The 15963-nt window shown below is 42.9% G+C and overlaps 1 protein-coding gene across 1 annotated transcript in view; it reads right to left on the reverse strand.

Moving 5' to 3' along the window:
* The window catches only part of SLC44A1 (solute carrier family 44 member 1), a 164782-nt gene that overhangs the window by 86077 nt on the left and 62742 nt on the right, over positions 1 to 15963 (reverse strand). Inside the window, exons 3-4 of the mRNA XM_040417211.1 lie at positions 3629 to 3771; positions 3052 to 3188 (exon numbers count right to left, since the gene is read on the reverse strand). Of these exons, the coding sequence (XP_040273145.1) occupies positions 3052 to 3188; positions 3629 to 3771 (280 nt within the window). The remainder of the gene's footprint in view (positions 1 to 3051; positions 3189 to 3628; positions 3772 to 15963) is intronic.

The following is a 15963-nucleotide window of genomic DNA, read 5'->3' on the forward strand; positions in this document are numbered from 1 at the left end:
ATTGTGCCAGATTGTGTCAGTGAAGACGCATCCGTCCCCATTGACTTACATTGTGTGTCAGGACAGGATCCGTTTGGCTCAGTTTCATCAGACAGACACTAAAACACTGCAGGCAGATGTCCGCCTCCAGAGCGGAATGGAGACTGATCGGAGACTAAACTGATGCATTCTGAGCGGATCCTTTTCCATTCAGAATGCATTAGGGCAAAACTGATCCGTTTTAGACCGCTTGTAAGAGCCCTGAACGGATCTCACAGACGGAAACCAAAACGCCAGTGTGAAAGTAGCCTTAGTTTTATAATGAAATGCAATATGGACAGTCACAATACATTAGTAAGTGCCTTGTATTAACAAAAAATACGGATGACGTCCGTATGCATTTCGTATTTTGCGAAACGGAACAGCTGGCCCTTCATAGAACAGTACTATCCTTGTCCGTAATGCGGACAATAATAGGACATCTTCAATTTTTTTTGTGGAACAGAAATACGGAAACGGAATGCACACGGAGTAACTTCCGTTTCTTTGCGCACCCATTGAAGTGAATGGTTCCGTATATGGTTCGCAAAAAAAAAAACAGAACGGACATGGAAATAAAATACGTTTGTGTGCATGAGCCCTAAATGCCATTTGGTCGCATGTCACCCATGTGGCAAGTCAATAGATTCACGAGCCACACAGCTGACACATCGCCATTGCGGCTAGTAGTCGGCTACAGCGGTCACATGCTCCATGTCTAACCGGATGTTGCAATGGGGAGACCAGGGACCTGCAGAGCCAATGGGGCAGGGAAGGAGCCAGACGCCAGTGGCAGGGATCAGGCTGGAATGATTACCATCACAGGTCTGGTCAAGCTGCGGGGTCTCTAAAACCGCGCTAAAAAGGTTAACCAAGATTAAACCAACAAGTTACACACAATCTCCACTTGGGGACACATTGAAAGTCATAAGGGATCTACAGTAGTATCATTTTAAATAAATTCACAGGTTTACCAGTTGTCCCCTGAACAACTGCATACCAGGAACACCCTACAGGATCTGGTGTTTGTGGACTGAAATGTTGCATTAACAAGCATGAATAAACCGCTTCTTACACTGGATCTATTGGTGAGTTCTGTGGTTCTTTTGCTCTATATACCCTAGACTCAGATCAAGGTTATAGTCCATAGTGCCCACTAGGTCTAACAATAGGTCATGATTTCCTGTTCTGTGCAGGTAACTTTTTAGTAGCCTTCTCATTATCATCATAGGTAGAATTACAATGACTTTGTATAGATAACAGTTTAATCATTAACGGTTTTCCTCCGTTTTTCACATCGTCCTCTAGCAACCATCAGTGAAAGGCTGACCATCCTTTCTTCAGTGTACTTTTTGTTCCCACTGATCCATTGATTTAAATACACAAATCCTGCAGAACATGCTGAGATTTTATTCTGAAGGACGGATAATCAATAAAAATACTGACGTGTGGGATTACATATAGCAATCTAAGGATTCATGTACACAACAGTATCTGTTTTGCAGTCCGCAAAACACAGATAACGTCTGTGGTGAGTCCACTTTTTTTTTTTCAAACCCATTGACTTCAACAGGTCCATGTTCCGGATTTTGTGGCCAAGAATGTTCCACCGTTTGTTTGTTTTTTGCAGACCAAAAGAAATGAATGAGTCTGTGTGTAAATGTGTATCGGACACTGATACAAAATTCGGCTGTGTACTTGAGCCCTTATTCTAAAATACATCAAAGCACTTAACACATCTTTCAGCAGGCCCGTGTGCCAGAATTTGAAAACTATGCCAGCTATGAGCTTGTATAGATATCAGCTATAACATAAGCCAGTTTCTGGCTTAAAAGGGTATTCCCATCTCAGACAATGGGGGCATATCGCTATGCCCGAGAACGAAGCAGGGAGCGATGTGGCTGGAGGACCCCGGATTTCCCACCACCAAGCGCTGCTCCCATAGAAGTGAATGGGAGCGCACCGCGTATGCGCGGCCCAAGCTCCCATTCATTTCTATGGGCCAGACGACAATAGCAGAGCCAGCACTCGGCTATTTTCGGCGGCCCCATAGAAATGAACAGAGGGTGGATGCACATGCGCAGTGCGCCCTCCGTTCATTTCCCCGCTCCGTTCTCATTGTGGGTGCGGATCCCACCTATCAGACAAAGGGGGCATATCCTAGAGATATGCTCCCCATTGTCTGAGATGGGAATACCCCTTTAAAGGCAATGTATACCTTCGGAGCCTTTTTTTATGATTGCATTTTATTGATTTTGGGCTAAAAATAATTTTTTCAATTGGTCTTTATTAAAAATATTGAGCCATTCTATCACCAAGGGTTAACTGTCTAGCTGTGTGAATCGTACTTTTTTACTTTTAATTTGTGCCGGTCATCTAATAATCCTTTACTAAGAGGTCATAAACACTTATTTAAGCCACTTAAGTTATCAGTAAGATAAGAACTAAGCTATAATGAGTGTCTATAATGTCAGAGAGCAGAGATAAGGAGCCTGTCAACTCCCCAACTGATGGAAAGAGAGAAAATCCACAGGATGCTGCTAGAGCAGGGATCAGCAACCTTCGGCACTCCAGGTGTGGTGAAACTACGACTCCCAGCATTCACACTTGCTTGACTGTTCTCAGAACTCCCATAGAAGTGAATAGAGCATGCTGGGAGTTGTAGTTTCACCACAGCTGGAGTGCCGGAGGTTGCTGACCCTTGTGCTAGAGCATCTCAACTCTGTACAAGAAAAAAGGACTCCATATTTGTAATAAAGACCAAATAAAAAATAAAAAAATTTCAGCTCAAAATGAGTACAATGCAATCATTTTAAAAAACTGCCCCAAAAGGTGTACATACCATTTAAATCCCATGGACCACAGGAGGACATGCCCATTCTACATTAGAAAATTATACCATAGCTTCTTGCAAAAAGCTACCAAAGCTATCCCTGAAACAACCACTGTTTTAGGAGGTACAGATGTTCATCCACGGGCCTTTGGGATTTGGGATGCCTTTGGAATACCTAAAATATACATCTCCACACTTACCATTTGTTTCAGCAAATTTTTTTACATCATTTAAGGTCTTGAGCTCTTGTTGAGGACACTCCGAAACACACAATGCCATAGACTTTATTTTTCGGTGCACTAAATCCAAATTGCAAGGGTTCAAGAAAAAAACATACCTAATAATCATAGAATCAGGGGAATAAAAAAAAAAAAAAAAAAAAAAAAAGAATGATGTTACAATTAGACAAGTTAAGTGCATGGAACTGAATGACAATAAGCAAAACCTATAAAACAAGAGCACAATATTTTATTACAGCAATACAAAGCCAATGTGACAAATGGCCAGCACTGTCAATGTATGTAGAGTAGACCAACATTTGTGTGCTGTCATAAGTGAACTGTAGCGGCTTGTCTAAACCCTACCCCTTCTACCGCTGAATAACCATGTGAGTGGCAACAGCAAACAGCTCTCTTATTCGTGGGGGGCAGCTTAATTTTTTTTGTTTGTTTTTTAAACCAACAATAAATCAATTATGAGTAAATATCAAAACTGCCCCACAGCCAATAACTTACTACTGTGAATCCGCTAATAGAATTTTGCTAAAGCAACACTTACTTGCGGTTGGTGTGGTCAAGGCCACTATTTTCAGAGCCTTCAACTTTAGTGTTCTTCTGCCCGCAAATGTTTCCATAACTGTCATAACCAGAAACTAAACGGGAGGCGGCTCCAGTGGCAATAGAAAATCCACAGATAAAGCCCTACGTTACAAGAAAACCGTAATGGTTACAAAAATATCTAGGAATTAAACCAGCAAATATTTTATTCAACTAAGGCAAAATCAGACACATCGGAAGACATTTTCAGTTTTGGTCATCTGCCCAAACAGGGACTGGATAGCAACAGTAGAAATATGGAAGTTTTTATCTATTCTTTCCTGCGCCATAGGATTCCCTCTTGGTTGTGGCTAGATAGAAACATGAGATACATATCCATGACGTGAATGCTAAAAAAATTTAAGCAAAACAAAACACATGTGACATGAACCAATCTGCCCTTAAAGGAGAAAAACTTCCCTTCCCTCAAACAAGAATTCTACTCGTTGGCATTCGATGTTATCACCTAAGCTGTTCCTGCTGTGACCGGCTACTGAGGTGACTATTCCACAGAACTTGTCCCTTATGCTGCCTCTGGAGGCTAAACTTTTTTTTTTTTTTTTTAAATATATATGAATAGACGGGTTAGAGTATTAGAGTATGTTCACACAGTAAAAATACACGTGAAAAATCTATTGATTTGGCGCAAAATCCCCAGTAGACAAAGGCTGACAGCTGTTTTTTAGCACAGTTTTGCAGCTAGATCTGTGTGCTGCCATGCGTCGTGGTTCCTGTGGATGAACTGCACCAAGAAGCTGCATCTTTCTGTTTTTTTAGGCTATGTGGTTTTAGAAATCGCGCACAGAAGAACCTGTGTTGTGTAAACTATGGTGCGGGTTTTCCACTGACAGAGGGAAAAAAAAGTCTCATGGAAAAAAGGGGGGTGTGAACAAGCCCATTTATAGGAGTTGCACTGCACATGTTTTAGGTTATTAAACTGTGTGGCCTCAGTATAAGACATAGGTGGCGTTCACTTGCTCTTCATAGAAACACATTGTGTACTGCACTTTTTGTGATTAGATAATCTGGCACAGGTGCCTATATACACTGCGGTCTAAAAACCAATACCGAATATGCCTACAATAATAAATTCTCCCCTGAGACCCCGCTTTCTTGGAATTTCTTCAGATCATCCAATCAGATGACCAAAGTATTATAACTATTCATGGCCTTAAAACTATTACCCTCTATAGATAATTCATCTGCAACAGGAATAACTCAAGATAGCTGTACGCATACTCACACAACCAAAGCACACCCCACACATATCCATCACTACAATGTTGCCTCCTTGCCACGTACGGTTGCAGATTGGATACTGCAATCGATGAACATGTTGCCAAACCCCTTCCTCCTCTTCTAGACGCCATACACTTTGATGCCAGTAGAATTAAAATCCAACCCAATTCTGCCCTCAGTCATTAAAGCCTGACAATATACTAGACCAATGTTCCCCAACCTGTGGGGAAGACTACAATTCCTATCATGCCCCGATAGTGTGCGGCTATCAGTGCATGATGGGAATCATAGTTTTGCAACAGCGGTAGAAACACAGGTAGGAGATCACCGTGCTTAGGTGAATATCAAGTCTAGACCCCTACCTCTCTTACCCTTTCTAGGAAAACCACACTTCCAGGACAGGAATCCCCACAGGAGTTACTTTCAGTTGAAACCACTGGACATTATTATGGTGGGTGACATTATACAGACAGTGGACATGTACAGGACATCTTTTTAGAGGCCCAAAATAACTTTAAGACCTAATAGTAGCATATTCCACTACATCCGAGCAAACCCCTATACAATGCAGTGAGATGAACATATCACAAGACTGTATTGTAGTGACAAAAGCACAACCTCCTCTCTATAAAATCTCCCATCATTTCTTATGACCCGATATCTAGTTGGTTTACACATTTCCCTAATTATTCACCTACGGATCTAACAGACATTAAACAAGGCTGCTAAGTGGATGCCTTCTTCTACATATTGGGACAGGACACTGATGATAGGACACTTGGGCACATATTTCTCCTTCCACCGGTTCACAAATGGGCATAATGAAGTGAAAACACATCTCCCAATGCCCAAGACATATAGAGCTTAAGGATATTAGTTTATATCATCGATTTTGGGCAAACCCTCCAGCACAAATACCCACTATAGAGAAAAAATTCCTATGTTGCGTGTCAGCGGCTGTACGCATCTTTACAAGAGGGACACCAAAACCCCCCCCCCCCCCCCTTTATGATATTTTCTCACATAATTCTCATATATGGTCTGCAAGGCCAATTTACACAAAGAATGGAAAGTAAAGCAACTTTTACATAGTGGAAGCCTTTACCACTCAGAATACTTTTAAATTAGATACTGTTTTTCAGTATAATAATTGGTATCTGGAATGCCAACTTCATTAGGAACCCACAATTCATTGCAATCTTGAATAGGAATGGAAAATGTTTCTGTTAGAAGTCAGTAATTTTTCAACTTAAAGGGATTCTGTCACCTCTTTTTAGCTTATAGAGCTGCGGACATGCACGGCTAGATCGCCGCTAGCATGTCCGCAATATACCGGTCCCATAAAGCTGTGTCCTTTTATTGTGTTTAAAACATGATTTTAGAGATATGTAAATGAGCCTGGTAAGGTGCCCAAGGGGCTGTACTAACCTTCCTCATGCTCAGCCACGCCCCCCCTGTGAAGGAGCCCAGCACCGCCTGCGTCCTCCGAATCTCCTCCTTTCTTCACAGTTAGATTGCAGTAATCTCGTGATGCGCGAGCTCGAGCATGCGCAGTTCCTTCCCTGAGGCGGATGCCAGCACAGGGAAGGAACACTATAATTGCAAGATTACGGCAATCTAACTGTGAAGAAAGGAGGAGATTCAGAGGATGCAGGAGGTGCTGGGCTCCTTCACAGGGGGGCGTGGCTGGGCACGAAGGTTAGTAGAGCCCCTTGGGCACCTTACCAGGCTCATTTACATATCTCTAAAATCATGTTTTAAGCACAATAAAAGAGTACAAATTTATCAATTTTCTACGCCAGTTTTTGGCATAGAAAATTATCTAAATCTATGCCCATAAGGGATCTGGAGTAGATTTAAGGCTGTTATATGCCAGGGGCAGATGCCCCTAAATTATGTAGAGGCCGGCGCCCCTACATAACTTAGGCGCATCAAGCGGCAGCGCAGGGTTATTAAAGGGGTTGTCTCATCATAAACAATGGGGGCATATCGTTACGATATGCCCCTATTGTCTTATAGGTACGAGTCCCACCTCTGGGAACTGCACCTATAATCGAGAACAGAGCCCCGCAAGTGAAGGAGGGCGCACCGCGCATGCGCAGCCGCCCTCCATTTATTTTCTATGGGGCAGCTGCCCTCCATTCATTTTCAATGAGGGGCGAAAATAGAGCGCTGGCTCGGCTATTTCTGTCGGCCCCATAGAAATGAATGGGGAACCGAAAGGTGGTGGCTGGAGGACTCCGGTCAGGCCACCACCAAGCCAGCTCCCCATAGAAGTGAATGGGAACATACCATGCATGCGCGGCCCCCGCTCCCATTCATTTCTATGGGGCCGACGGAAATAGCCGAGCCAGCGCTCGGCTATTTTTGCCGTCCCATAGAAAATTTATGGAGGGCGGCTGCCCATGCACAGTGCGCCCTCCTTCACTTGTGGGGCTCCGTTCTCGATATAGGTGCGGTTACCAGAGGTGGGACCCGCACCTATAAGACAATGGGGGCATATCCTAGCAATATGCCCCCATTGTCTATGGTAAGACAACCCCTTTAACGCCGGTCTTAATAAATTACCCCAATAGACTTTTATTATGGGTTAAATATGGGGGGAAAAATATCTGAAGGGAAAAAAAAAGTCTCTCCCAGGATTTAAACCTGGTATTTCTACATGCAAAACCAAGCTATAGCATTACTACATAGAGATGCATGGTTTTTCTATGCTCATAAGCTAACACATTCTACTGGTATCTTTCTAATCATATGTTGTGCCTGAGAATAAAGCAGTAATGTGTAGATTAGCTTTCTGAGCAGATCCCAGTGTGGTGAAGCTATAGTACATAGGGGGTCATTTATCAAACTGGTGTAAAGTACAACTGGATTTGTTTCCCATAGCAACCAATCTGATTCCCCCATTTTCCAAAGGAGCTGTCCAAAATGAAAGGTGAAATCTGATTGATTGCTATGGGTTCTGCATCAAAAACCAAAATGTATTACATGCACTTTTTGTTGATATGGGTGGCTGTGGATTTCACCCTCTCCACTGCAAAGAGTGAAAACCATGGTGGAGATCCACAGGATTAAGTGGCATCTTGTAGACTTCAAGTCAATGTACACTGCAAATTGTTTTTTATGAAGTGTTTGGATGAGATGTCTTAAAAGTTTCTGCACTATCTGTGAAAATCTGTGATATATCTGCCATGTGTGAACATAACCCCTTTTTTGCTGATTTCAGTGCTTTTCCAACATGAGAACTTTGTAGGGAATTTTACTCTACATTTCACCGTTTGCATTGCAAAGGATGAAATCTGCACTGAAAGTCCACAACAGTTGACATGCTGTGGATTTAAAAATTCACACCACAGGTCAATTTATGCAAGGAATACTTTTGCGCTGTGTAGATGAGATTTTGATCATCTCATTAACTTTGCTGGTGCTGTATTACGCTGTAGATTTGCCGCAGAAAAATCTGCACATAATATACAATATGTGTAGGTGGCCTCACTGTGAAAGTTGTACCTCAAGCAGGAACTTTCTCCTCTTCCCTCCCTTCCTCTGGTAAAGACTGTATTCGATGTTGCAATCATACTGAGGAGGAGATCGCTGTATGTAATAGCCGCAGTCTCCTCTGCTGTCAGGCAGGCGAAGGAAGGAACGCTTCCTTCTCGACAATCCTCTGCCTCATCATACCCTTAACAACTGAACCTAAACTTTTACTTGTCAATGTACTTTCACTTTTGAATTGCATCTAGATACTGTACAACCAGTAGTCTACTGAAAGCAGTTGATAGTGGTATTACTTATCTATGGTTTGTTTGACTTAGCGATAGAGAGAGTGCTGTAAATGTCTACCCTCTCACCTAAGTAAATATAATGAAAAATCAATGCATGCATGCTTGGCTGAACAGCTCCAGTGTAAAGGCGGCTGCTCGTTCAGTGTAGTACACCGCTGCATTTACATGCAGCGATCTCCTTCACTGTATGAGGCCGAGGGATCGCTATTGTGATCCCTTGTACCCGTACCTGTCCAGAAACTATTAACGATGTGCCTGCATTTTGCTTGTTCATCGGGTGATCGACAGCACATTTAGATCGGCAGATTTTGGGAACAATGCTACAATGTAGAGTAAAGAATGAACTAAAAAATGTACATGCCGAGTCAATGACAACTGATTAAAGGGAACCTGTCAGCACCAAAATGGATCATAACCCGCCAGCAGTAAGATCCGGCTTCTAATGAAGTTTTTGTGTAAGATGTCTGAGGCGCATGATCACTGTAAAACAACTTTTATTCCCCCGCAGGTAGTCTGCAAATGAGGCTTCCTTGCTTCGAGTCTAGGTAAGCACGCCCCCTAACCGTCCCCGCTTTTGTTAGATTGACAGCCTGCAGTGTGGCCGGGATGGCACAAGTTTAGCATATGTGCAGTGCGCCGCTGCCGGAGACAGGATCACGCCTTACCAAGGAGCGCACCGCTCATGTGCGAGACTTAGGCGATCCCCGGCCACACTGCAGGCTGTCAATCTAACAAAAGAGGGGACGGTTGGGGGGGGTGCTTACCTTGACTCAAAGCAAGGAAGCTCACGCGAGATTTTATCTGTAGGGGCGTTTCTTAGGCGGAGCTGAGGAGCTTGACTCAGAGAAAATATGACTCTTCTCTGGTCAAGCATGTTCGATATGACTCTTTTCTGTTAATTAGCATAAAAGGCAGGAAAGCGTTATAGGGCGATAAAATAGGACAGGTTAGTCCTGAGAAAATTATGGATCGATCGCTGGGAACTATCAGGGTAAACAAGCATTAAGGTACATTTGGTTTTATATGTCAGAACATGGTGACAGGTTCCCTTTAATCTTTAAAGAAAATCATTTCCAACTCTAAGCTTTACACAAATCTGGTTGACGTAACATCTACAGTACAGCGTCTTACAGAGAAAGCATCTATTTTCTCTTTACTTCTAAAAGCCAGATAATGAAACATTTTTCCCTATTGTTATTTGTATCTTTATTCTGATTGTAGATGGCTTGGACATGCTCTGCGACATATGAAGGGAGGGGTAGGAGGTGAGCTGAATCCACTATCTATTCTTACATAGTTACATCCATCAAGTTCAGCCATGGAATGGGAGAGAATGAAGGAAAAAGGTATGGCTAAACGGAAAAAGAAAACTGAACCATTTTGCTCTAAAAATGTATCTGACCGCAACTGCTGACCTAACCGGATAAGCATTCAAAACAAGAATTCTATGGTGATGTGTGCTGGCATGGCACGAGACCACTGATTAGCTAGTAGCGGTGACGTGCAGAGAGTTGGCATGTAACACTTCCAGCCAGGCTAGGACAGGAAGCAGTGGGGACCAGACCAATTTTATTTATTCTTTTAAATCATGCACCATATACGTCCGGCCTCAATTTTTTTTCAGTGTCTCTGACAGCCCAGGACAGGAAGTTGAAAACATGGAGTGGCTTCAAATAATTACATCCAGAAAAACCATCTACCTACCGGTATATATACTCGACTACCTCTGGCAGTTCAATAGAGATGAATGCTCAATCTGGTGCTCTGTTCATTTTATGTTTTTGTTTTTTGGGGGATGATCTAGTAATTAACTTGAAATAACTGGAATACACCTTTAAAAAAAAAATTAAAAAATAATAAAAAAAAGTCACATGATTGTGACCAATTAGGAAGCAACAAAATTTATTATAAAAAAATATAACTTAGAGGAGTTGTCTCACTACAGAAACCCCCTATAATTTGTCACCTTGCCTGAAACTAATGTTTTTGCATACAGTTTAGACACAACAAAAAAGCACTCAAGATCAGATTTCCACCAATCCACTCACTGTTTGAGCTAGCTGTCCAAGGTTATGTCCACCGGCTGTGCAGTCATAAGGAGGAAATGCATGCCTGTCCTCTGCTGCGTTTCATCCTCTAATATGGTGTGTACAGTACGTTCATTATAGCACGTACTAAGTTCTGTGGTATGATGTCCTGTACAAAACCGCCTATGGTGGAAGGTAGTGCATGTTCCAATAACAAAATTGTGCTCTAGGCAAAAAGCTACCCTGCTCCCTACAGAGGAGGGCCAGGAATCCTGAAACATTGCTGTCTGAATAGTGATTATAAATGAGCCTTTTATATTGGCCCCTGCAGCATTAGAGGTTATGGCCCTGAAGAAGCAGAACTACAGGTGAAATTTTGGGTGATGGAGGCTTAGTTCAGAGAGGACAAGTCTCTTGATGATCTGTCCTCAGGACACGGCCACTACATAGTGGACAGAGCTTTCTGCTTCAGGCTCCGGCCACTGTTTTGTTGCAGAAACCAGGTGACTGGTGGCGGCGCTGGGTGTCGGACCCCCACTAATATCTGAGACTAGGCCATCAATATCTAGAGATTGGATCAGATCAGAAAGTGAAGGATGTTCTTGGTTGATCTGTATCTGGTTTCCTGTAGAAGCGCAAAAATTATATTTATTGATTTTGGAGAGATTGCACCCTTTTCATGTTTGCTGCACCCGGCTGGACAGACTCAGCACTACTTGCTCTTTAAAATATATAGAAAGCAGGCCATTCTACTCAGGGCTGGCCTAAAGGGGTGTGCAACCTGTGTGGCTGCCCACACCTCATCTTAGTGTCCTTTTACATGGGCCGATAAACTGCCCACAACCAGCGCCAGATGATCAGCAAGTCAATTGGTGCTTGTTTACTTTCGTTTCATGTTTCAGTTATCGTGAGGGATATGTACAAATGGTTATTCATGTGATCACTAGTTTCCCCTCCTCTCATACAATAAACCCTGTGTACACTGACAGAAGTGCTGCCTACAAACGAGAATTTAAAGACCTGATCAATAACGAGAGCCTTTTATCATTTGATCATTAGGCATGTTTACAATAATCAGGAACATACTTTCATATCGCCAATCCTCCAAACAATAATAGCCCAATGTAAAAGTGTCAAGGTCCATCCAGTGCCTGCCCCACCCCCTGCTATCCACCTGTGAAAACTCTCCCTAACCTATGTATAACCAGTAATACTAGTAATAACTCAAAAAAAAAAAAGATCTTTTGTCCACAAACGATCTTTTTTTGAATGAGGGATCTTTTGTAAATTTCAAACATGGTCGACCCCTTTTCAGGGCATGATGATATATATCTTTGGTCGGCTAAAACAATGGTTGGTCGCTTAAATTCACTTGACAAGTAATTGATCAACTTTTGCCGATGTGCAGGGCAGATGTACTTCCCTGTAATATAGCAGTCCTGGTCTCCTCCGATGCATGATTATCTTTCATCTGCCAAAATGATCAGAGCAGAGAGTGGACAAACCTCTCCCCCTGCATCACTCCACTGCTGAGTGTTGGAAGCTGAAGATTTGTACCCATTAACATTCACTAGACTAGTGTTTCTCAAGCATATATTTTATTAAAGGTAAGATACAAAATTGGTGCCATCTAATCTAAAGCCTGCACTAGTTCTACTTCAATATCCAAGATCAATATATAAAAAAAGACTTCCTAGACCAAGAGTGGCAAAGAACTGCAGAAAACAGCTCCACAACTTGGTATTAGGTGACTGCTTGACAGTGGTTCTCCTCATAGGCTCACATTGGACTGCTCAATTTGGAGTCCTTAAACACATGAATTTAGCATTAGCGTTCTTCCACCAGTAAAGGGGTTGTCCGGGTTCAGAGCTGAACCCGGACATACCCTTATTGTCACCCCGGCAGCCCCCCTGATGTTGGCATGGGAGCATCTCGTGCTCTGATGCGCTCCCTTGCCCTGCGCTAGATCGCACAGGGCACGGGCTCTTTTGTTTTCAATAACACACTGCCGGGCGGAAACTTCCGCCCGGCAGTGTGTTCGGTGACGTCACCGGCTCTGATGGGCGGGCTTTAGCGCTGCCCTAGCCGTTTTACTGGCTTCCTGGCAGCCCCATGGAGAGCCCGGTACATCACCGGATCTCCAAAAAATGCCTTTGGTATTTTTTTCCGCCTGACAAAAAGCTGTTGCATGCAATGGTATTTTTGTCCGTCCAACAGCCGGCATTTGTGCCGGATGTCCGAAAGGGAGATGCGAACGGAGCCTTTATTGTAGTTATACTTATGATCATATTTCAACGTTCTGCCCCCACAGTAAGGCTGCAGAAATTACAGAAAGTTTCCACTTGTCTACTGTCAATCGCTTTATGAATTTTTTAATCACTAGACCTTTGCCAAGAAGCTGCTGCTTATTGCTGGAGTCCAGAGAGGAAAACAACGATGCCTCTGTCTTGCCGCCATTTCACAGCATGCTGGAAACAGACTCCTTTGTAGTAGCGAGCAAATGATAATCTCCCACTGATCACTTCTTACACACTCTCCTTCAAGTAATCCTATAAATGTGTCACAATGGCAAGGAATTTCCAATTCTTCTTAGGAATAGATATAAAGCAGTCCTTGAAAAACTTTGCAGCTAAAGCAAAAAAAGTTTTCCCCAAGCTGTCAAGCCTGCACATTGTCTGGACCCCAGGCACTGACAATCTGCAATTTTAAGCCCAGCGTCCTCTGATGACACTTAATATTCTGATTGCGTTGCTGCAAAATGAAGAGCCATGCTGCTTGTAAGTACGTTAATTTGCTATTGATCTGCTGCCCATCTCAAAATCTATGAAATGTGTTATTTCAGTCTGAATGTCTGTATCATTGTCTTTGGCAGCAGGAAACGTAAAGTCTAACACACTGCTCTGCATGCAGACGAATATGATAATTTATCCGTGACATCAAGTATGGATGAGGGATTATAAAGAGTGTCTAGAGATATATAGAGATTATACTTTATATAGGGCTTTTCTTGATGTATCAATAAAAATATCTCAGAAAAATCCCTTTATTGGATGTAATGCATCAACAAGGTAGTATGAAAAAACATACAAGTGCCATGGAAATATTACATTTTGGAAAAATTAATCAAGCCAGCAAAGGAAGCAAAGGTTTCGCTCATATTGCACCTTTCCCTTCCTTCTTCCAAGCTATAAAAATTAAGATATATATATATATATATATATATATACACACACATATACATATATACATATACACACACACACAGTGGATATAAAAAGTCTACACACCCCTGATAAAATGTCAGGTTACTGTGATGTAAAAAAATGAGACAAAGATAAATCATTTCAGAACTTTTCCCACCTTTAATGTGACCTATAAACTGTGCAACTCAATTGCAAAACAAACTGAAATCTTTTACATAGAGGGAACAAAAAAAAAAATAATGTGGTTGCATAAGTATGCACACCCTCTTATAACTGGGATGTAGCTGTGTCCAGAATTAAGCAATCACATTCAAAATCATGTTAAATAGGAGTCAGCATACACCTGCCATCATTTAAAGTGCCTCTGATTAACCCCAAATAAAGTTCAGCTGCTCTAGTTGTTTTTTTCTGAAGTTTTCTTAGTCGCATCCCATAGCAAAAGCCATGGTTCACAGAGAGCTTCCAAAGCATCAGAGGGATCTCATTGTTAAAAGGTATCAGTCAGAAGAAGGGTACTAAAGAATTTCCAAGGCATTATATATACCATGGAACACAGTGAATACAGTCATCATCAAGTGGAGGAAATATGGCACAACAGTGACATTACCAAGAACTGGACGTCCCTCCAAAATTGATGAAAAGACGAGATGAAAACTGGTCTGGGAGGCTACCAAAAGGCCTACAGCAACATTAACTGCTTGCCGCACACGTAACGCCGATAGGCGTCCGGGAGGCGTCAGTCTCAGCAACGCCTATTGGCGTCATCTCGCGTGAGCAGAGATTTCCTGTGAACGCGCGCTCACAGGATCGCAAAGTTAACAAGTTGAACTACAGCCTGCCAGCGGCGATCATTCGCTGGCAGGCTGTAGATGCGATTTTTTTAACCCCAGAAAAGGTATATTAGATGCTGTTTTGATAACAGCGTCTAATATACCTGCTACCTGGTCCTCTGGTGGTCCCTTTTGCTTGAATCGACCACCAGAGGACACAGGCAGCTCTGTAAGTAGCACCAAGCACCACACTACAGACTACACCACACCCCCCCCCCTCCTTGTCACTTATTAACCCCTGATCACCCCATATAGACTCCCTGATCACCCCCCTGTAAGGCTCCATTCAGACGTCCGTATGTGTTTTGCGTATCCACGGATCCGCGGATCCACAAAACACGTTCACCGGCAATGTGCTTTCCGCATTTTGCGGATCAGCACATTGCCAGAACTATATAGAAAATGCCTTTTCTTGTCCGCAATTGCGGACAAGAATAGGACATGTTCTATATTTTTGTGGAACAGAAGTGCGGACCCGGAAGTGCAGATCCGCAATTCCGGATCCGAGCGGGACAAAGTCTGTCCCCATAGAAATGAATGGGTCCGCAATTGCGGACGTATGAATGGGGCCTATGGGTCCCTTATCACCGCCAGTTAGTTAGCTACTTGTTAGGTAGTTAGCGCCCAGCTCACCGCACCGCAGTCACTGATTAGTCGCTGATTAGTGTCATCGCTGTCGCTAATCAGCACTAGTACTATATAGTATCTGTAAGTGATCGCAATCAGATCTATATCAGTAAATTAGGGTCACCTTAGGCTCTACAAAAAACGCAGTGTTCGCCCGATCAGGCCTGATCTTGTGCGCACACTTGCGTTCAGTCCGCCCCACCGCAGTGACAGAAATATTTTTTTTCTGATCACTGCAAAAACACTGTAAAATCGCTGCGGTGCTATAAAGATCACTTTTGAGCTTTTTGGATCTTTATTAGCGACTGCAGCTTTTTTTGCACATTTTTTGGCAGAGATTTTTTCATCCACATTGATCGATGCGAATGAAGAAATCTGTGCCGTGCATTTTTTCTTTCAGCCCAGAAGCTGAACTGAAAAAAAAAAAAATCTCATTACCCGTATGCTCAATATAAGGCCTCATGCACACGACCGTGCCGTTTTTTGCGGTCCGCAAAAAACGGAAGGCGCCCGTGTTGACTTCCGCAATTTGCGGAACGGAACGGGCGCCGGCAATATAAATGCCTATTCTTGTCCACAAAGCGAG

This window comes from Bufo bufo, chromosome 2 (genome assembly GCF_905171765.1).
Source record: "Bufo bufo chromosome 2, aBufBuf1.1, whole genome shotgun sequence".
NCBI classification, from domain to species: Eukaryota; Metazoa; Chordata; class Amphibia; order Anura; family Bufonidae; genus Bufo; species Bufo bufo.